The sequence below is a fragment of the Carcharhinus amblyrhynchos genome, chromosome 33 (genome assembly GCF_965287045.1).
Source record: "Carcharhinus amblyrhynchos chromosome 33, sCarAmb.v2.hapA, whole genome shotgun sequence".
Classification (NCBI taxonomy): domain Eukaryota; kingdom Metazoa; phylum Chordata; class Chondrichthyes; order Carcharhiniformes; family Carcharhinidae; genus Carcharhinus; species Carcharhinus amblyrhynchos.
In genome coordinates this window covers 6,908,516-6,929,269 of record NC_137356.1, presented here as the reverse complement: position 1 = coordinate 6,929,269, position 20,754 = coordinate 6,908,516, and the positions used below count along the sequence as shown (strand labels likewise).

Below are 20,754 nucleotides of genomic sequence, written 5' to 3'. Positions count from 1 at the left end.
CACAGTAACTTCATTGCAGTGTTAATGTAAGCCTACTTGTGACACTAACAAATAAACTAAAAACATAATGCTGTGCTGGCCAATCTCCTACTTGCACTATTTTTAAAAAGAGTTCATCCAAAACTCTAACAGCTGTATCTTAACTGATACCAAGTAACATGGGCCTATCACTCTCGCACTCTGTCTGACCATGCTTCAAATTGAAAATCCTTGCCCTCATTTTCAAATCTATCTCTATGTCTGTAACCTCCTCCAGCTCTACAACCCTCCTTGGTCTCTGCACTCCTCCAATTACAACCTCCAGTGCATCATTGGTTTTTAAAAATTACTCACCCAGTGATGACCATGCTCCCAGCTACCTCGTCCCAAATTCTGGAATTCCCTCTTTTCTCCTCCCTCCTTTAAGATGTCCCTGAAAACTGACCAAGCCAGCGTACAATCATAGAACCCCTACAGTTCAGAAGGTGGCCATTTGGCCCATCGAGTCTGCACTGACTCTCCGACAGAACATTGCACCCCGTCCCCATCTCCATACACCCACATATTTACCCCATTAATCCCCCTAACCTACGCATCTTGTGACACTAAGGGGCAATTTAGCATGGCCAATCCACATAATCTGCACACCTCTGGACTGTGGGAGGAAACCGGAGCGCCCGGAGGAAACCCACGCAGACATGGGGAGAACGTGCAAACTCCACACAGTCACCCGAGGCCAGAATTGAACCCATGTCCCTGGCACAGTGAGGCAGCAGGGCTAATCACTCCGCCACCCACGTTTCTTTGAATCTTATGTGAGCTATATTTTTGAGTCTTTCTCAATCTATCAAATCACGTCCTCAGGTGATTCCTTGCCCTCTGAGATTGGGAAAACTCCTTCAATTGCATTCCTATTGTGCTTTTCACCATCACCGGATCACCACGATTTACATTATAGGAGAAAAAGGTGCCAACTGGCAGAGGTGATAGAGCATCTGAAATTCAACATGATGTTTGTCCTGATGAGTACAAGGGGAAAAGTTTCGACAGCATATATCTTTCTTGCTGATGTTCTGCGCCACTGAGGCACTGAAGATTTGTAGAAATTGAGAACTAAATTAAACATCAGTAAGATACTCCAGCGCTCCACCCATCAGGTTGGAGTTTGGTTACATTCCTAACACACCCAGTCATTGACGATGCAACATTGGGAGTGGAAAAAAGTTGAGTTCAGACACCTCTAGCCTACAGGATCAGTTAGCTTATTTTATTACTGTCATAAGTGGGCTTTCATTAACACTGCAATGAAGTTACTGTGAAAATCTGCTAGATGGCCAGCACGGTGATTAGCACTGCTGCCTCACAGAGCCAGGGATCTGGGTTCGATTCCTGGCTTGGGTCACTGTTTGTGTGGACTTTGCACATTCTCCCCGTGTCTGCGTGGGTTTCCTCCCATAGTCTAAAGATATGCAGGTTAGGTTGATTGGCCATGCTAAATTGCCCCTCAGTGTCAGGGGGATAAATATATGGGGTTACAGGGATAGGGCCTGAGTGGGATTGTTGTCAGCACAGGCTCGATGGGCCAAATGGCCTCCTTCTGCACTGTAAATTCTATGATTCTAATCACCACACTCCGGCCCCTGTTCGGGTACACTGAGGGAGAATTTAGCACGGCCATTGCACCCTAACCAGACCATGGGAGAGAACTGGAGCACCCAGAGGAAACCCACGCAGACACGGGGCGAATGTGTAGACCCCGCACAGACAGTGACCCAAGCCGGGAATTGAACCCGGGTCCCTGGCGCTGTGAGGCAGCGGTGCTAACCCACTGTGCCACCGTATGGTTCACCTCGTGCGAGCAGCAAGTGGCGCAATCCATATTTTGCATACCTAACTCGTCAGCCAATCGCTTCCCATCTTCCGTGGGGACCACGCGGTCATCTTCCAGGTCCGATTTATTGGCAACTAGGATCACCTGAGCATTGTCCCAGGAGTAGGTTTTGATCTGCGTGGCCCTGTTTAGAAAAAAGGACACCAACAAGAATGAAACCTCGACTGATAAAGTTAGCTCGATAACCCCATCGCTGGTCTGAGTTAGCCAAGTTTGGATTCAATCACAGGAGGACCTCACTTGACCTGTCATGACCTTGCTTCATGAAAATCTTGTCCAATTAAGCCTCACATCTCGAACCTTACTCAAGAACAGCTTCTTCCCTGCTGCTGTCAGACTTTTGAATGGACCTACCTCGCATTAAGTTGCTCTTTCTCTACACCCTAGCTCTGACTGTAACACTACATTCCGCACTCTCTCCTTCCCTTCTCTATGAACGGTATGCTTTGACCTTATACTGCGCAAGAAACAACACTTTTCACTGTATGTTAATACATGTGACAATAATAAATCAAATCAAATCTTGTAGATGGAGCACAATGCTGCCACTGTCAGTGGCGGAGGGAGTGAATGTTGAAGGGGATGGATGAGGTGCCATCAAACTGCTTTGATCTGGATCGATATCAGTATTTCACTTATCTTCAGGCTTGTGTCTCTGAGGTTACAGGAAGGTTACAGGCTGCTCTCATCCAGTGCGGAGGTTAAATTTATCACTTGTGTACATATTCCAACAAGCGTTTCAACCCAGTTGACACTCACAGTGACTCCAAACTGCCAGACACAGCCACGGGACAGGTGAGTATACAACATCCTATTACAGTGGGAATAAAGTAAAATAGAAAGGGTGCAGAAAAGATTTACCAGGATGCTACCGGGACTTGATGGATTGAATTATAAAGGAGAGGCTGAATAGACTGGGACACTTTTTCCCTGGAGCCTGGGAGACTTAGGGGTGATCTTATAGAGGTCTATAATGAGGGGCACAGATCAGCTAGATAGTCAGTATCTTTTCCCAAAGGTAGGAAAGTCTAAAACTAGAGGACATAGGTTTAAGGTGAGAGGGGAGAGATACAAAAGGGACCAGAGGGGCGATTCTTTCACACAGAGGGTGGTGAGTGTCTGGAAAAGCATTTAGATAGTTACATGGGTACGATGGGTATAGAGGGATATGGACCAAATGTGGGCAATTGGGATTGGCTTAGTGGTTAAAAAGAAAAAGGGATGCACGGAAAAGTTGGGCCAAAGGGTCTGTTTCTATGCTGTAAACCTCCATGACTACATCATTAATAAACTGCCTTGAAGTGCCTTTTGGACAATGACAATTGATTATTCAGTAGCAAATATACCCAGCCCACACAATTTAAGACGCATACAACATGAGTCAATGCCCTCAGATCCTGTTTGCCACCCAGCATGCCAAGGCCTAATCCTACCTCCCCCCCACCCCAAACCAACGAACCAACCCCAGCATTGACAAGTGTTCACGGTACCTGTACCCAGGCACACGTCAGTACCTGTGGCTCATCACGGAACACCAGAGGGCACCAATATCCCATCCTGCATCGCTGCAAGTGTTGCCAACTCTCCTGGATTGCCCTGGAGTCTCCGGGAATTATCTCTGGGACACGGCCGTGAGCAAATTCCCACAGAGAGACACGGGGGCATTGAAAATAATTGTGAACTAAGCAAAAAAATCTTTAGCGGCTGTAACCACATCGATATTGAGACAGGGATACTTGAAGGACTCTGGGTTATGAAATGTGTAGGCCCCGGCCAGCTGGCATGGGGTGGTGAAGTACCACAAAAGGTAGATGCCCTGGGCAACCAATGGGGGAGTCTAGGGGCAGGGTGATGGCAGACACCTGATAAAACCTGTAGGAATAGATCCTGCCAGAGTGGGCAGCACTGCCCACATTGTTGCAAGCGTCAGCACCCACCTAACCCATGGCCCCAGCATGAGTCAACCATGTCAGCAGAGGAATGGACGGGGGCTGGAGGCAGGGGCAATGGAGGGCATCAAGGAAGAAAAGGACCTCTTGCCGACGTCAATGATGGGGATGGGCGTTGTGGATTTGACCCGGGATTTGTCTGCACTCACCAGTCATGTACAGCATTGAAGGAGTCTTGGTTGGCAATATCATACATGAGCAGGAATCCCATGGCACCCCTGTAATAGGCTGTAGTGATGGTGCGGTAGCGTTCTTGGCCTGCAGTGTCCTATGAACAGAGACAAAGAAAATCAGTGCTACCACACAAGGCCCTGGCTCAGGGGGAGGCCATTCTGAGCAGAAGACCACAGAACAAGGCGAGAAATCACACTTTATATTACAGAAGCGGAAAATACCCGTGGATGCTGGAATATAAACAGTGTCTGTGTGGAGTTTGCACATTCTCCCCATGTCTGCGTGGGTTTCCTCCAGCTTCCTCCCACAGTCTGAAAGACGTACTGGTTTGGTGGATTGGCCAGGGGGATAAGCAGGGTAAACACATGGGGTTAACTATCTTGCTCTTACCCCAAATACCGACCGAGCCACTGAACATTTCTTCCAATTTGAAGATATTATCTTAAGCGATGAAGGTAATGTTCCAAGTTCCAAGCACTTTGGGTTATTTATAGCAGTGCAGAAGCCCATCAAGTCTGCATTGACTCTCCAAAGGGTCATTTACCTGGACCCGATGTGCGGGGTGCGGTGGGGGTGGCGGGGGAGGAGTGGGTAGGCTCAGTAAGTTGGCCAATGACCTCAAGATTGGCTGGGTGGTTAACAGTGAGATTGAGTGTCTTGGGTAACAGTGAGATATGGACGAGATGGTCAAATGGGCGGATAAGAGGCAGATGGAATTTAACCCTGAAAAGTGTGAGGTGATACACTTTGGAAGGAGTAATTTGACCAGGAAGTTTACTATGAAAGGTCTGACACTGGAAAGTTCCGAAGAACAAAGGGACCTTGGCGTGTTTGTCCATAGATCTCTGAAGGCGGAAAGGCAGGTTAATAGGGTGGTGAAAAAGGCACCTGGCACACTCGCCTTTATCAATCGGGGTATAGGTTACAAAAGCAGAGAGATCAGGATGGAGTTGTATACAACTTTGGTGAGGTCACAGCTGGAGTACTGTGTGTAGTTCTAGTCATCATATTATAGAAAGGACATGAACACACTGGAAGGGGGGCAGAAGAGATTCACCAGGGTGCTGCCTGGGGTGGAACATTTAAGTTATGAAGAGAGGTTGGGTAGGATTGGGTTGTTTTCGTTGGAGCAGAGAAGACCGAGGGGATGACCTGATTGAGGTGTTCAAGATGATGAGGGACAGGACGAATAGGGAGCAGCTGTTCCCCCTTAGTTAAAGGGTCAGTTACAAGGGGACACAAGTTAAAAGTGATGGGTGGGAGGTTTAGGGGGGAATTTGAGGAAAAACCTTTTTACCCAGAGGGCGGTGAGGGTCTGGAATGCACTGCCTGGGAGGGTGGTGGGGGCGGGATGCCTCACATCCTTTAAAAAGTATCCGGATGAGCACTCAGCACACCATAGCATTCAGGGCTACGGGCCAAGGGCTGGCAAGTGGGATTAGGTGGGCAGCTCAGGGCCTTTCACACGTCGGAGTAGACTCGATGGGCCAAAGGGCCTCTTCTGACCTGTAGTATTCTGTGGGATTCTATCCCCATAACCCTACGTATTTACCCTAGCAATCCATCTAACCTGCACATCTTTAGAGTGTGGGAGGAAACCCACGCAGACACGGAGAGAATGTGCAATCTCCACGCAGACAGTGACCCGAGGCCGGAATCGAACCCGGGTCCCTGGCGCTGTGAGGCAGCCGTGCTAACCACTGTACTTTGTCACATCCCTTCATTGACAAATCCTGAAAATACTTTCAGCATTCTAACAATGGAAAGATGCCTCTTGCACCTGGACTGATGACAACGTGAGCGCTTCAGACAGAAGGCTGCTGCCAAGCACCGCCTGAAACCTTAGCAACGGTAACTGGCCTAGACGCAGGAAATAGCACAGTAACTTTAGGTCCATTGAAAATTGCCCAGTTGCCATAGGATTCACCGAGTGGGTGACGCACATAGTGCCCGCTCTCTGAGAGGTCACCTGAATGAGCTACCTGACAGGGAACGGGCATCCAAATCTGCTTCAAAACACACCGAGAAACAGAAGCTGACTCACAGGGCAATCGGATCTTTGAAATGTGTAGATTGGGAGGGAAGAGAATGATTGGCACGGTGGCACAGTGGTTAGCGCTGCTGCCTCACAGCGCCAGGGATCCGGGTTCGATTCCGACCTCGGGTCACGGTCTGTGTGGAGTTTGCACGTTCTCCCCGTGTCTGCGTGGGTTTCCTCCCATATGCCAAAGATGTGCGGGTTAGGTGGATTGGTCGTGTTAAATTGTCCCTGAGTGTCAGGGGGATTAGTGGGGTAAATACATGGGGTTATGGGGGATAAGGCCTGGGTGGGATCGTAGTCAGTGCAGGTTTGATGGGTCAAATGGCCTCCTTCTGTAGAGATTCTATGAAGACTCGTTTGACAACAACAACTGGCATTGATATAGCGTCTTTAACAGGAGAATTATCAAATAAAGATGAGACAACAAGCTGTTAAAAAAGGTGATCAAAGAATTGACGGGAATAAAGATGTAGGGAAGAGGTTCCAGGAGGGAATAACAGATCTTAGAGCCTGAACCACAAAGGGATGGCTACCAACAACGGAGTGTCAGGAATCAGGAATACTGGGCCACAGAATCAGAGGAATGCAGAGAGTTTGGAGGAATGTACAGGTGGAGGTGTAGAAAGAAATAGGAAAGGTGAGACCATGGCGGGATTACAAAAATGAAAGCTGGAGACATAGCCAGTATAGAATCACTACAGTGCAGAATGGGGCCATTCAGCCCATCGAGCCTGCACCGACAACAATCCCACCCTTCGACAGGTAAGCATGGACAAGCCCTCTCCACTTTCTCAAAGTGAGGTGCACGGTCTCAGCAAGTGTCCTGGTCTGCTGTACTTTCGGAATATGACGACCTTTGTGGAATGGCTGCTATTCCAAGCTCGGCAGCAAAACTTCCCTGCTGTGGAACCCAGTAAGATGTAGCGAGTGAACGCGGCATCATGGAAACATCGCCATGCCAGTCGGCATTCCCACTCAAATCTCTCAACCCACCTCTCGTGTGAATTTATTAATGTTTACTTCTTAGGGTCAAAAGTAGGCTTAGATTAACACTGCAATGAAGTATCTGTGAAAATCCCATGCCACCCACCACCCCCTCCTTTACAGACACCCTTGTTTCCCATATGGTCCATACTGGAAAGGGAATTTCAATGGAATGCAGTGCGGGGTGGTACAGTGGTTAGCACTGCTGCCGCTCAGCGCCAGGGAGCCGGGTTCAATTCCCAGCTTAAGACTCTCTTAAGGTTAACGTACAGGTTCAGTTGGCAGTTAGGAAGACAAATGCATTCGTGTCGAGAATACAAGAGCAGGGATGTACTTCTGAGGCTGTATAAGGCTCTGGTCAGACCCCATTTGGAGTATTGAGAGGAGTTTTATCTAAGGAAGGATGTGCCGGCCTTGGAAAGCGTCCACAAGAGGTTCACAAGAATGATCCCTGGAATGACGAGCTTGTCGTGTGAGGAACGGTTGAGGACTCTGGGTCTGTACATGTTGGAGATTAGAAGGATGAAGGGGAATCTTATTGAAACCTACAGGATACTGCCAGGCCTGGATAGAGTGGACGCGGAGTGGATGTTTCCACTGGTAGGAAAAACTAGAACCAGAGGGTACAACCTCAGGCTAAAGAGATGATCCTTTAAAACAGAGATGAGGAGGAATTTCTTCAGCCAGAGAGTGGGGAATCTGTGGAACTCTTTACCACAGAAGACTGTGGAGGCCGGGTCATTGAGTGTCTTTAAGACAGAGATAGATAGGTTCTTAATCAATCAGGGGGATGAGAAAAATATCAGCCATGATTGAATGGTGGAGCAAACTTGATGGGCTGAGTGGCCTAATTCTGCTCCTATGTCTTATGGCTTGAGTCACTGTTTGTGCAGAGTCAGCACATTCTCCCCGTGTCTGCATGGGTTTCCTCCAGCTGTTCTAGTTTCCTCCCACAGTCCGAAAGATGTGTTGATTAGGTGCATTGGCCGTGCTAAATTCTCCCTCAGTGTACCCGAACAGGCGCCGGAGTGTGGCGACTAGGGGATTTTCACAGTAACTTCATTGCAGTGTTAATGTAATTGTGACACTAATAAATAAGCTTTAATTTTACTTTATTCGTTAATAATCCAGAAACCATAACAACAGAAAATCTCTACTCTGTGTTGGAACTGTGCAGATGTTCAGTTCCAGAGTTAGAGCTATCTACCTGCCAGGTAAATGGTTCTACAGAAATATTAACCTATCACGCAGCGAGTATTTTGTTTGACCAATCCTGTTGAATTTCTTCAAGTGCTTTTTCCAATTTCACAGTAGCCCCAAGCACTTTACGGAGAATGAAACACTTTTGTCAGTTTACAGAGTTACTGTTGGAATGAAAAGTCATGATGTGGAGATGCCGACTTGGGACTGGGGTAAACACAGTAAGAAGTCTCACGATACCAGGTTAAAGTCCAACAGGGTTATTTGGTAGCACAAGCTACTAGCTCTCGGAGCACTGCACTCACCTGATGAAGGGGCAGTGCTCCGAAAGCTTGTGACTCGTGCTACCAAATAAACCTGTTGGACTTTAACCTGCTGTTGTAAGACTTCTTACAGAATGAAAAGTGGCAGCCAATTTTAATCATTGCTGAATCCCCCACATCCTGGGGTTTATTATTGACCAGAAACCAAACTGGATGACTCATATAAATACTGTGGCTGCCAAAGGAGGTCAGAGATTAGGAATCCTGCAGTGACTAACACACTTCCTGACTCCCCAAAGCCTGTCTACAAGGCACTAGTCAGGAGGCATGTTCCTTCTTTTCATATGAGACAGAGTTTGGCCATTTTCCTTGTTAGTTCTAATAATGTCCAAACCTGTCGGAACTAAACCAGAGCAGTGAATGTGCAGGGTTCTGTCTGCACTGGCCCCAGAATGACTGATACACCATCTGTTCATCCAGTTGTTCTATCCGATCCTCTGTTTCCACAACAGTGTGAATTCCATTTGTTTTACACAGGGAATGCTGCACTGGGGCATGCTCAATCCACCAAAAAGAACTATTAAGGCCTAAACCAGGGATCAGCAACATTCTTTTTTCAAATCCAAAAACCTTTTCAAAACAGGAGTGACAAGACAGAACATTCAGCATTTTTAAACCAAATATTTGGTAAATTGCCATGTATCCCGGGTAAAGAATGCAGAGTGCGCTCATGTAACAAATTCAATACATGCAAATACTTCTTTTTCATAGAGTCCTTAATTTGCAGAAGAGGCCATTTGGCCCATCGAGTCTGCATCGTCTCTCCGAAAGGGCATCTTACTCAGGCCCTCTCCTCCACTCTATCCCTGTAAGCCCATGCATTTAGCATGGCCAATCCACCTAAGCTGCACATCTTTGGACACTAAGGGGCAATTTAGCATGGCCAATCCACCATATTAGTTGCATTGGCCATGCTAAATTGCCCCTTAGATGGGCTGAATGGTCTCCTTCTGCATTGCAGAGTTTCTATGAAGATGCAAGTTGCAGCAAAATGATTAGCTTTCTAAAAAAAATTTGCGACTCTCGTCTTTTCTTGACTCAATCTTTTTCAGGCTTTTTCTGCAGCAATGTGACCCAATTGCAACAAACACAATGTTAGGAGAGTCCAGTGTGTGCCTGAGCCACAGGTTAGAGGGTCTTGCTCGAGATCTTCCTGTGTTCAAGGCTCACCTGCTTAAAGCTGCCTGGTTCAGGTGATTTAGAGAGAAGGTATTTCCCTAATTCAAAGCATTACCGAGTGACAGAACCGGTTTGGCTCCATTCGGAGCCGGTATGGCAGATACCCCAGGAAAGGAAACCATTCCTTTCAGTGTAGAGTTCGTAATCTAAACCACAATCAACAAGACAGCCATAGAAAGACACCTAGTTAGGTGGATTGGCCATGCTAAATTCTCCCTTAGTGTCCCGAGATGTATTGGTTAGAGGGAATTATTGTGGTAAATGTGTGAGGTTATGGGGATAAAGCCTGGGCAAGATGCTCTGTCAGAGAGTTGGTGCAAACCCAAAGGGCCGAATGGCCTCCTTCTGCTGGTTAAGTGCATTGGCCAACCTAAATTCTCCTGCAGTGTACTCAAACAGGTGTCGTAGTGGGCAACACACAGTGACTGGCACTGCTGCCTCACAGCACCAGGGACCCGGGTTCAATTCCTGGCTTGGGTCACAGAGTGGAGTTTGCACGTTCTCCCCATATTTGCATGGGTTTCCTCCAAATGCTTTGATTTCCTGTCATGGTCCAAATATGTGCGAGTTAGGTGGATTGGCCATGCTAAATTGCCCCTTAGTGTCCACAGATGTCTAGGTTAGGGGAATTCATGGGGTAAATATGTGGGTTTACAGGGATAAGGTCTGGGCAAGATGCTGTGTTGGAGAGTTGGTGCAGACCTGATGGGTCAAATGGCCTCATTCTGCACTGTAGTGATTCTATGATGATTTTCTGATTAGGAAGAGGAGGAGGCCATTCAGGTTATCAAACTTGTTTCCATGAAGGCATTTTTCTTGCTTTACATTTTCTACCTTCTCCAATGGAAATTTAATTCATTGGGCCCTTGGTCAATACACCATCAAAACACCTCAAATGTCATTATCCTCCTAATCAACACAGGCTACAACCAGAGTTTATCAAGTCTTCATCCATACACTGCTGATTAATTTGTTGGGCTCCTTCAAACACAAACATATCCTTCTTGAGATAAGAAACACAACCTTGGACCCCAATTTTAAACCTAATCTGACGGATGGGAAGGGGTTGAGTCAGTTAAAGGACCAACCAAGTCACTGGCCTTATAATCGGGCCTAGTAAGTCAGGCTTTCAACTCAATCAATCCATGCTGCTGATGGACACACTCAGAAGTGCCACTGGGAAGGCGCTGGCCTAGTGATATTGTTGCTAGTCTATTAATCCAGAAACACAGTGAATGCTGTGGGGACCCAGGTTCAAATCCCTGCCACGACAAATGGCTGAATTTCCATTCAATTTTTTTTAAAAATCTGGATTTAAAAGTCTAATGATGACAATGAAAGCATTGTTGATCGTTGGAAAAACCCATTATTTGATTTATTATTGTCACATGTATTAACATGCAGTGAAAAAAAGTATTGTTTCTTGCGTGTACAGACAAAGCATACCGTTCATAGAGAAGGAAAGGAGAGAGTGCAGAATGTAGTGTTACAGTCATAGCCAGGGTGTAGAGAAAGATCAACTTAATGCGAGGTAGGTCCATTCAGAAGTTTGACAGAACAGGGAAGAAGCTGTTCTCGAGTCGGTTGGTACGTAACCTCAGACTTTTGTACCTTTTGAAGGAAGAAGGTGGAAGAGAGAATGTCCGGGAAGCATGGGGTCCTTGATTATGCTGCCTGCTTTGCCGAGGCAGCGGGAAGTGTAGACAGAGTCAATGGATCTGGTTCCTTTAGGGAAGGAAATCTGCCGTCCTTACCCGGTCTGGCCTACATGTGACTCCACAGCCACAGCAATGTGGTTGATTCACAACTGCCCTTGGGCAACTGGGGATGGGCAATAAGTGCTGACCCAGCCAGCGATGCCCGTGTCCCATGAATGAATAAAATAAACCCTCCCCAGAACGGCCCGGGCGCCTCCAAGACTGAAAGCCCAGGACACTGCTAGAATAAAATCCAGGAGATAAATTACTGGGGGGATTGAAACAAAAAAAAGATTTTTACAAAATATTGGAGGAGGCTGTTTGACTGACAGTATTGAATCATCCAATCAGATAATGAAGAGTATCCTCTTTGAATTGGGGAGGGTGGAGCACCCCTAGGATTGGCTGGTTTGACAAGCCAATAAGAGGAGTGGCTGGGGTGGGGGCGGGGCTCTTGGTAACGTGATGAAACCTCCAAGAGTGTATCCAATCCTAATCCTGTGCCGAGTGAGTTAGTTTGACATTGAGGCGTTGTTGGTTAAAATACTCTTAATTACTGATAAGCTCATGCTTAAAGTATCAAAGCCTGTCATGTTTGCAAACCTCATTCTGTGGGTTACTACAACATAAAGTGTTGGGTGCCCTTTCACAAGTGTGCATACCAGAGGAGGAAGCTCGCGCTTGTTAAATGGCTTTATAACATCCCATAACACAACAGAGTTTATAACAATAGCTCTTTATTTGTGCAGTTAAGTGTGAGATGCTAAGGTCAATCCTAACCCATTCACAGAAAAATACGAGCAGGAGGAGGCCATTCGGCCCTTCGAGCCTGCTCCGCCATTCATCACAATCATGGCTGATCATCCAACTCAATAGCCTCATCCTGCTTTCTCCCCATAACCTTTGATCCCCAAGTGCTATATCCAGCCGCCTGGTGAATACATTCAACGTTTTGGCATCAATTACTTCCTGTGGTAATGAATTCCACAGGCTCACCACTCTTTGGGTGAAGAAATGTCTCCTCACCTCCGTCCTAAATGGTCAACCCCAAATCCTCAGACTGTGATCCCTGGTTCTGGACTCCTCACCATCGGGAACATCCTCCCTGTACCTACCCCTGTCTAATCCTGTCAGAATTGTACAAGCCTCTGAGAGAGTGCCCCCCTCCCCCCACCCATCGCCCGAACTTCACGTGGGTGGCATGGTAGCACAGTGGTTAGCATTGCTGCTTCACAGTTCCTGGGACCTGGGTTCGATTCCCGGCTGGGGTCACTGTCTGTGCGGAGTCTGCATGTTCTCCTCGTGTCTGCGTGGGGTTTCAACCTAACCCACACATCTTTGGACTGTGGGAGGAAATTGGAGCACCCAGGGGAAACCCACACATGGATACTGGGAGAAAACATGCAAACTGCGCTCAGACAGTGACCCGAGGCTGGAATCGAACCCGGGTCGCTGACACTGCGAGGCAGCAGTGCTAACCACTGCACCACCCTGCCACCCCTATTGAGTTGAGCGTCGGAGAGAACTTTCAGATCTTTGATCCTCGGGTGGGCCGAGTTATCTTCTCCCCAATCCCTTTCGTGTTACCTTTTATCATTTCGCGAAATAGATCAATTAAATTGGCCGTGAGATGAATGAACAGTGACAGCTACTCACCCCTGATGTGCAGTGACTCAAAACTCATCTTATCAGTAATTAAAAATAGGACAATTGAGAGTGTCACCAGCTCCCTCTCATTGATTGAGAATACATTGCATGGCAATGGCTTCGGTATTTTCAAAGTTCTTAAATTAAACCTCCTTCCTGCTGCATTTATTATCCAGATTAAACTGTACAGAGACCAAAACACTCTCCTGGTCCCCAAATTACTTTAACTGTCAAAGTAACTGACAGGAGATTGAAAGCGTTGTGAGAATGTAAAGCGCGTCACCGGGAGTTTTGGTGCTCCATGTAAGAGATAGAAGCAACAGAAACTGGAAGCAGGAGTAGGCCATTCGGCCCTTCGAGCCTGTTCTACAAAACTGCACACAATATTCCAAGTGTGGCCTCACCAACACCCTACACAACTGCAGCAAAACATTGCTATTCCTATACTCAAATCCTCTCGCTTATGAAAGCCAACATACCATTGGCCTCCTTTACTGCCTGTGCGCTTACTTTTCAGCGGCTGATGATTGTGGCTTCCATAGAGTCCCCACAGTGCAGGAGGAGGCCATTTGGCCCATCGGGTCTGCACCGACTGATACTCAGGCCTATCCCATAATCTCTCATATTTAGCCTGCCAATTCGCCAACCTATATATCTAGGGACACAATTTAGCATGGCCATTCCAGCTAACCTGCACACCTTTGTTCCAACATCTGCAGAACAATTAATCTCTCTGAAAATAAGTAGTTGAGAAATGCACGCAGGGTTACAACATCATTTATTTGAACAGAGAGATATTCTGCAACTCCTTTTATCGTTCTAAAGAGGCTACGGTGTTGACTGGGTGGACAGAGAGTAGGGATCAGTGCAGGGGCAACAGCTGAACACTGCAGTGTACAGGTATCAGCTCTCTGAGTCTACGTGGCGTACGATGGATCAGAGTTCCCCCGAAGCTAGGATAAAGGATAAGGATAGCAAGTAAGGTTAAACTGAGCCTTTACCTGATGCAATTTTTCCAAAGCCATCTCGTGCTCTTGACAAAGACGTAGCATTAATTTAAGCCCAGAAGGAGATGCGATGGCTCATCCTGTCAGCTTGGATCTCGGTTAATCAAGCCCAAAATGGGATGAAATGTCTCATCTTGTCAGCTTGGATCTGGTTTGTCCCTCATATGGCGACCACGATTGGACTTAATTTGGACTTTTCTTCTGATTCATTCGTGGGACACAGACATCACTGGCTAGGCCAGCATTTATTGCCCACCCCTAAGTTGCCCCTTGCGGTGGTGAGCTACCGCCATACAAACATACCATCCCTACAGTGCAGAAGGAGGCCATTCGGTCCATCAAGTCTGCCCCGGACACACTCCCACCCAGGCCCTATTCCCGTAAACCCCAACGTTTACCCTAACTAATCCCTCCCAACGCTAAGGGCCAACTTTAGCATGGCCAATCCACTTGACTCACACATCTTTGGGCCGAGAGAGGAAACCCACGCAGACATGAGGAGAACGTGCAGACTCCGCACAGACAGAGACTCAAAAATTGAACCCGGGTCCCTGGTGATGTGAGGCGACAGTGCTAATCACTGTGCCACCATTTCATCAAGCCCAAGATTGTCACCTTGGATCTGGTTTGTCCCTCATGGGGGGAGGGGAGGGGACACACATTTGGACTTAATTTGAATTATATTTTTTATTCATTTGTGGGACATGGGCATCGCTGGCTAGGTTGGCATTTACTGTCCATCCCTAGTTGCCCCTTGAGAAGGTGGCAGTGAGCTGCCATCTTGAATCCCTGCAGCCCATGTGCTGTGGGTTGACCCACAATGCCGTTAGGGAGGGAAACCCAGGATTTTGACCCAGCCACTGTGAAGGAACGGTTGATATATTTCCAAGTCAAGATGGTGAGTGGTTTGGAGGGGAACTTGCAGTTGGTGGTGTTCCCCATGTATCTGCTGCTCTTGTCCTTTTAGATAGTCATGGGTTTGTTTTTTTTAATTTAGAAATAAAGTACCAGGGGGTACCCAAAAAAAATCAACAGGTTTAAGAGATATCTCAGATTCGTAGAATCCTACAGTGCAGAAGGAGGCCATTCGGCCCATCGAGTCTGCACTGACCACAATCCCACCCAGGCCCTATCCCATAACCCCATATACTCACTCTTCTAATCCCCCAACACCAAGGGGCAACTTTAGCACGGCCAATCAACCTAACCCGCACATCTTTGGACTGTAGGAGGAAACCAGAGCGCCCGGAGGAAACCCACACAGACATGGGGAGAAGGTGCAACCTCCACACAGAGTGACCCGAAGCAGCAGTGCTAACCACTGTGCCACTGCCTCCTTGAATCGCTGCAGTCCATGTGCTGTGGGTTGACCCACAATGCCGTTGGGGGGGGAAATCCAGGATTTTGACCCAGCGACTGTGAAGGAACGGCCGATATATTTCCAAGTCAGGATGGTGAATGACTTGGAGGGAAAGTTGATTTGATTTGGATTTGATTTATTATTGTCACACGTATTATTGTTTCTTGCGTGCTCTGCAGACAAAGCATACCATTCATAGAGAAGGAAAGGACAGAGTGCAGAACGTAGTGTTACAGTCATAGCTAGGGTGTAGAGAAAGATCAATGTAATGCAGGGTAGGTCCATTCAAAAGTCTGACAGCAGTAGGGAAGAAGCTGTTCTTGAGTCGGTTGGTCCGTGACCTCGGACTTCTGTATCTTTTTCCCGATGGAAGAGAGAATGTCTGGGGCCTGTTGCCCTTGTCCTTCTAGATGGAAAGGGTCGTGGGTTCGGCTTTTTCAATTAGAAATAAAATATCGGAAGGTACCAAAAAAGGTTTAAGAGATATTTTATCTTGTCTTCTTGCTGCATCGGCGCTGGTTATTGACGAACCAGCTTTATCTTGCAAGCCACCGGGCTCAGTGCCAAAGAAACTGCCTCACTGGCAGAGTTAGTGAGCAGGAGAGCCACAAAGCAGGAAACAACAGAGCAGTCTCCTGTAAAAGCTAATCCTGTCTGTCCCTTGATGGAGCTGCGTGATTCTTACTGAGGGAACTGGGTCCCATCCGGTCACATGCAGGATACAGCCTACCCTCCCCCTCCCGCACACACACACACTCAAGAGTGTTTGGTGAGTGAGTCAGCCGTGGATTTCGCACACCCGCCCATCAGCGACAAGGACAATTACAGGTTTATTTTTTGGGTGGATGGAAGGGGCCTCCGCACATTCTGTTGCTGACTTCCTGGATTCCAGCCTCGGCAACCTCCACTGCCTTACAACAATCACGTCGCCGCAACTAAACTCCTGCAAGCTGCGGGGTCATAGCAACCACTAACCGTGACAGCTCAATACTCAGGAAGCAAAACGATACCAGCAGGGCAGCCAGACGAGGAAACAGTCCAACGTTGTAGCCAAATAGTTCCCCGCGTTATTCCCCAAGTGTTAGTCAACCATCAAACTGGAACTTATTTCAAAATCAATCACAGTCGCAAGGCATCACTGAATTTTTTGAGCACTTCTAGGTAAACATACCCAACTCTAGAATCGTCGAATCCTTACAGCGCAGGAGAGTCCCCATCGAGTCCACACTGACTCTCCAACAGAGCATCCCAATCAGGCCCTATCCCTGTAACCCCACTAATCCCCTAACCTGCACATCTTTGGACACTAAGGGGCAATTTAACATGGCCAATCCCCCTTTCCTGCACATCTCTGGACATTAAGGAGAAATTTAGATGGCCATTCCGCTTAACCTACACGTCTTTGGACACCAAGGGGCAATTTATCATGGCCAATCTGCCTGACCTACACATCTTTGGGAGGAAACTGGAACACCCGGAGGAAACCCACGCAGACATGGGGAGAATGCGCAAACTCCACACAGACAGTTACCTGAGGCCGGAATCGAATCTGGGTTGCTAATGCTGTGAGGCAGCAGTGCTAACCACAGTACCACCCAATCACATGTAGGCCAGCCTGGGTAAAGGCAGCAGAGTTCTGATCCTAACATGAATCGGATGAAATTTTAATAGCATTTCAGTCGTTTCCAGGATGCAAGTATTTAAACCAGATTTATTTAATTAATTGAATTTAAAGTCCCCAGTATCTGGGGTGGGATTTGAACTCATGTCTCTAGATCATGAACCCAGGCCTCTGGATTACCAATCCAGTAACGTAATAACTACACAATAAACTCCAAGGGGAGGCATAAGAACATAAGAAATAGGAGCAGGAGTAGGCCATCTAGCCCTTCGAGCCTGCCCCGCCATTCAATAAGATCATGGCTGATCTGACGTGGCTCAGTTCCACTTTCCCGCCCTCTCCCCATAACCCTTAATTCCCTTGCCTATCAAAAACCCATCAACCCGCGTCTTAAATATATTTAGCGAGGCAGCCTCCACCACCTCAACGGGCAGAGAATTCCAGAGATTCACCACCCTTTGAATGAAGAAGTTCCTCCTCAACTCCGTTCTAAATCGCCACCCCTTTATCTTGAGGCTGTGCCCTCTAGTCCTACTGTCCTTTCTGAGCGGGAAAAGCCTCTCCACCTCTATCCTATCCATCCCATTCAACATCTTATATGTCTCAATGAGATCTCCCCTCATTCTTCTAAACTCGAACGAGTACAAGCCTAGTTTATTCAGCCTCTCCTCATAGTTCAACCCCCTCAACTCCGGTATCAGCCTAGTAAACCTCCTCTGCACTCCCTCCAAGGCCAAAATATCCTTGCGTAAGTGCGGCGACCAAAACTGCACACAGTACTCCAGCTGCGGCCTCACCAGTGCCCTGTACAGTTGCAGCAAGACCTCCCTACTTCTATATTCAATTCCCCTCGCTATGAAGGCCAGCATCCCATTTGCCTTCCTGACCACCTGCTGCACCTGCAGGCTGGGTTTTTGCGACTCATGCACAAGGACCCCGAGGTCCCTCTGCACCGTCACCTGCTGCAGTTTTTCGCCCCGTAAGTAATAGTCCTTCCTACCATTATTCCTACCAAAGTGGACAACTTCACACTTGCCAACATTAAATTCCATTTGCCAGTTCCTAGCCCATTCGCCCAGCCTATCTAGATCCCTCTGCAGACTTTCCACACCCTCCGCACAATTTGCCGTTCCACCAATCTTAGTGTCATCAGCAAATTTCGACACCATACACTCGGTTCCCTCCTCCAGATCATCTATATAAATGGTAAATAGCTGAGGCCCCAGCACCAACCCCGGGGCACTCCACCAGTCACCAACCGCCAATCCGAATAGCACCCATTGACCCCCACTCTCTGCCTCCTATTTGACAACCAATCCTCTATCCACGCTAACACCCTACCCCCAACTCCATGTCCCCTGACCTTCTGTAACAACCTCATGAGGCACCTTGTCAAACGCCTTCTGAAAATCAAGAAACACCACATCCACCGGCTCTCCTCCATCCACCGCCCTAGACACATCCTCATAGAACTCCAATAAATTCGTCAGACACAACTTCCCCTTAACGAAACCGTGCTGCGTCTGCTCTACCAAACAATTCTCCTCAAGACGCCTCGCTATTTTCTCCTCGACTCCGGTATTATTGCAGGACTATTAATCCAGAACATGCTTTGGGGACCTGGGTTCAAAACCTGCCACAGCAAGTAGTGACATTTGAATTCAATATAAAAAATATCTGGAATTTACTGGTGACCATGAAACCATTCTTGGAAAAACCCATCTGGTTCACTAATGTCCCTGAAGGGAAGGAAATCTGCTGTCCTTACCTGGTCTGGCCTACATGTGACTCCAGAGCCACAGCAATGTGGTTGACTCTCAACTGCCCTCCAAGGGCAACTAGGGATGGGCAATAAATGCTGACCCAGCCAGCGAACCCCATGTCCCAGGAATGAATAAAACAAAAAGTTTAGAAAAATCAAGGGTTAAAGCCCCACTTCTTGAGGCTTGAGCACAAAGCCAGGCTGACACACCCTGTGCAGTACAGAGGGGGTGCTGCACTGTTGGAAGGGGCAACATCTTTCAGATAAGACAAGTTCCACCAACCTCAGGGGTGAATATAAAGCTTCCCACAGGAGTTCACAAAAATGCAAATGTCTGATAGAAATCTGAAAGGCAAAAGGAGGACAGGACACCAAGGATTAAATTCTGAAGGGAATACATACCCATATCTGCAGCTTCACCCGTTTCTCATTCCTGTAGACGGTTTTCACTTTGAAGTCAATACCCACTGTGCTGACAAAGGCAGAGGTGAAGGAGTCGTCCGCGTACCGGAACAGAAAGGAGGTCTTGCCAACACTGCTGTTCCCAATAATCAGCAATTTGAACATGTAGTCAAAGTTCTGGTCCGCAGCATCTTTCTGCACTTGTTTGGACTCATTCGCTGAAGCCATCTGTCAGGGATGGAGATAGCAGAGAGTGTTTTTTTATTATTAGTGTCAGTGATGAGCCTGGTCACCTTTCCCTTCAAATGGGGCTTATTCGGGCAGCACAATGGTTAGCACTGCTGCCTCACAGTGCCAGGGACCCAGGTTCGATTCCCGGCTTGGGTGACTGTGTGCACATTCTCCCCGTGACTGCATGGGTTTCCTATAGGGGCTCCAGTTTCCTCCCACAGATGTCCTCCCCCCAACAGTGCAGCACTCCCTCTGTCCTGCACTGGGTGCGTCGCCTGGGTTTTGTGTTCAAACCTCAAGGAGTGGGGCTTTAATCTTTTAGATTTCAAACTCTTTTTTTATTCATTTGTGGGACATGGACATTGCTGGCTTGGTTAGGATGCATTGGCCGTGTTAAATTCACTCTTAGTGTACCCGAACAGGCACCAGAGTGTGGCGACTAGGGGATTTTCACAGTAGCTTCATTGCAGTGTGAATGTAAGCCTCCTTGTACTAATAAATAAATTTTTAAAAAAATAATATATATTCTACGCTCTTAAATCTGAAGAAGGTTTCACACTGAAATCGTAACATTACGATTTAGGTGCTTTTCACCTAAATCATAACTAATAGCATTTTCTTCTATTTGTTTGTGGGATGGGAAAATATTGACAACTGGCACGATTTATCCAATGGAGCCTCAGAAAGAAAGTAGAAGCAGGAGGAGGGCGGCATGGTGGCACAGTGGTTAGCACTGCTGCCTCACAGTGCCAGGGACCTGGGTTTGATTCCCAGCTTGGGTCACTGTCTGTGTGCACATTCTCCTTGTGTCTGCGTGGGTTTCCTCTGGGTGCTCCTCAAACTACGACCCCTGGTTCTGGACTCCCCCACCATTGGGAACATTCTTTCAGAAGAGAATCTACCCTGTCTAACCCTGTTAGAATTTTAAAAGTCTCTATGAGATCTCCTCTTCTAAACTCCAGTGAATATAATCCTAACCGACTTAGTCTCTCCTCACGTGACGGACCTGCCATCCCAGGAATCAGCCTGGTAAACCTTCGCTGTACTCCCTCTATATCAAGGACATCCTTCCTCAGATAAGGACACCAAATAGAAAAGTGAAGGAGTTCTCGCTGGGGTCATTATCAACATTTTTCCTCCACCGACAGCACTGAAACAGATATCCTGTTCATTTCCACAATGCCTTTCGTGGGAGCTTTCTGTGCACCAGGATTATCCGCCATGCTCCCTACATGACTGTAATCTTCACACAGATGATTAATGTAAATCTGAGTACAGTATCACCCACACTGTGATGCAAGAGAGCA

At 47.5% G+C, this 20,754-nt stretch overlaps 1 protein-coding gene across 2 annotated transcripts in view; it reads right to left on the bottom strand.

The window, feature by feature from the left end:
* rab3da (RAB3D, member RAS oncogene family, a) overlaps positions 1-20,754 on the bottom strand; it is a 63,515-nt gene that overhangs the window by 3,146 nt on the left and 39,615 nt on the right. For both annotated transcript variants that reach the window (XM_080216667.1, XM_080216666.1), the window contains exons 2-4: positions 19,217-19,444; positions 3,969-4,087; positions 1,870-1,994 (exon numbers count right to left, since the gene is read on the bottom strand). In XM_080216667.1, the coding sequence (XP_080072793.1) occupies positions 1,870-1,994; positions 3,969-4,087; positions 19,217-19,444 (472 nt within the window). The remainder of the gene's footprint in view (positions 1-1,869; positions 1,995-3,968; positions 4,088-19,216; positions 19,445-20,754) is intronic.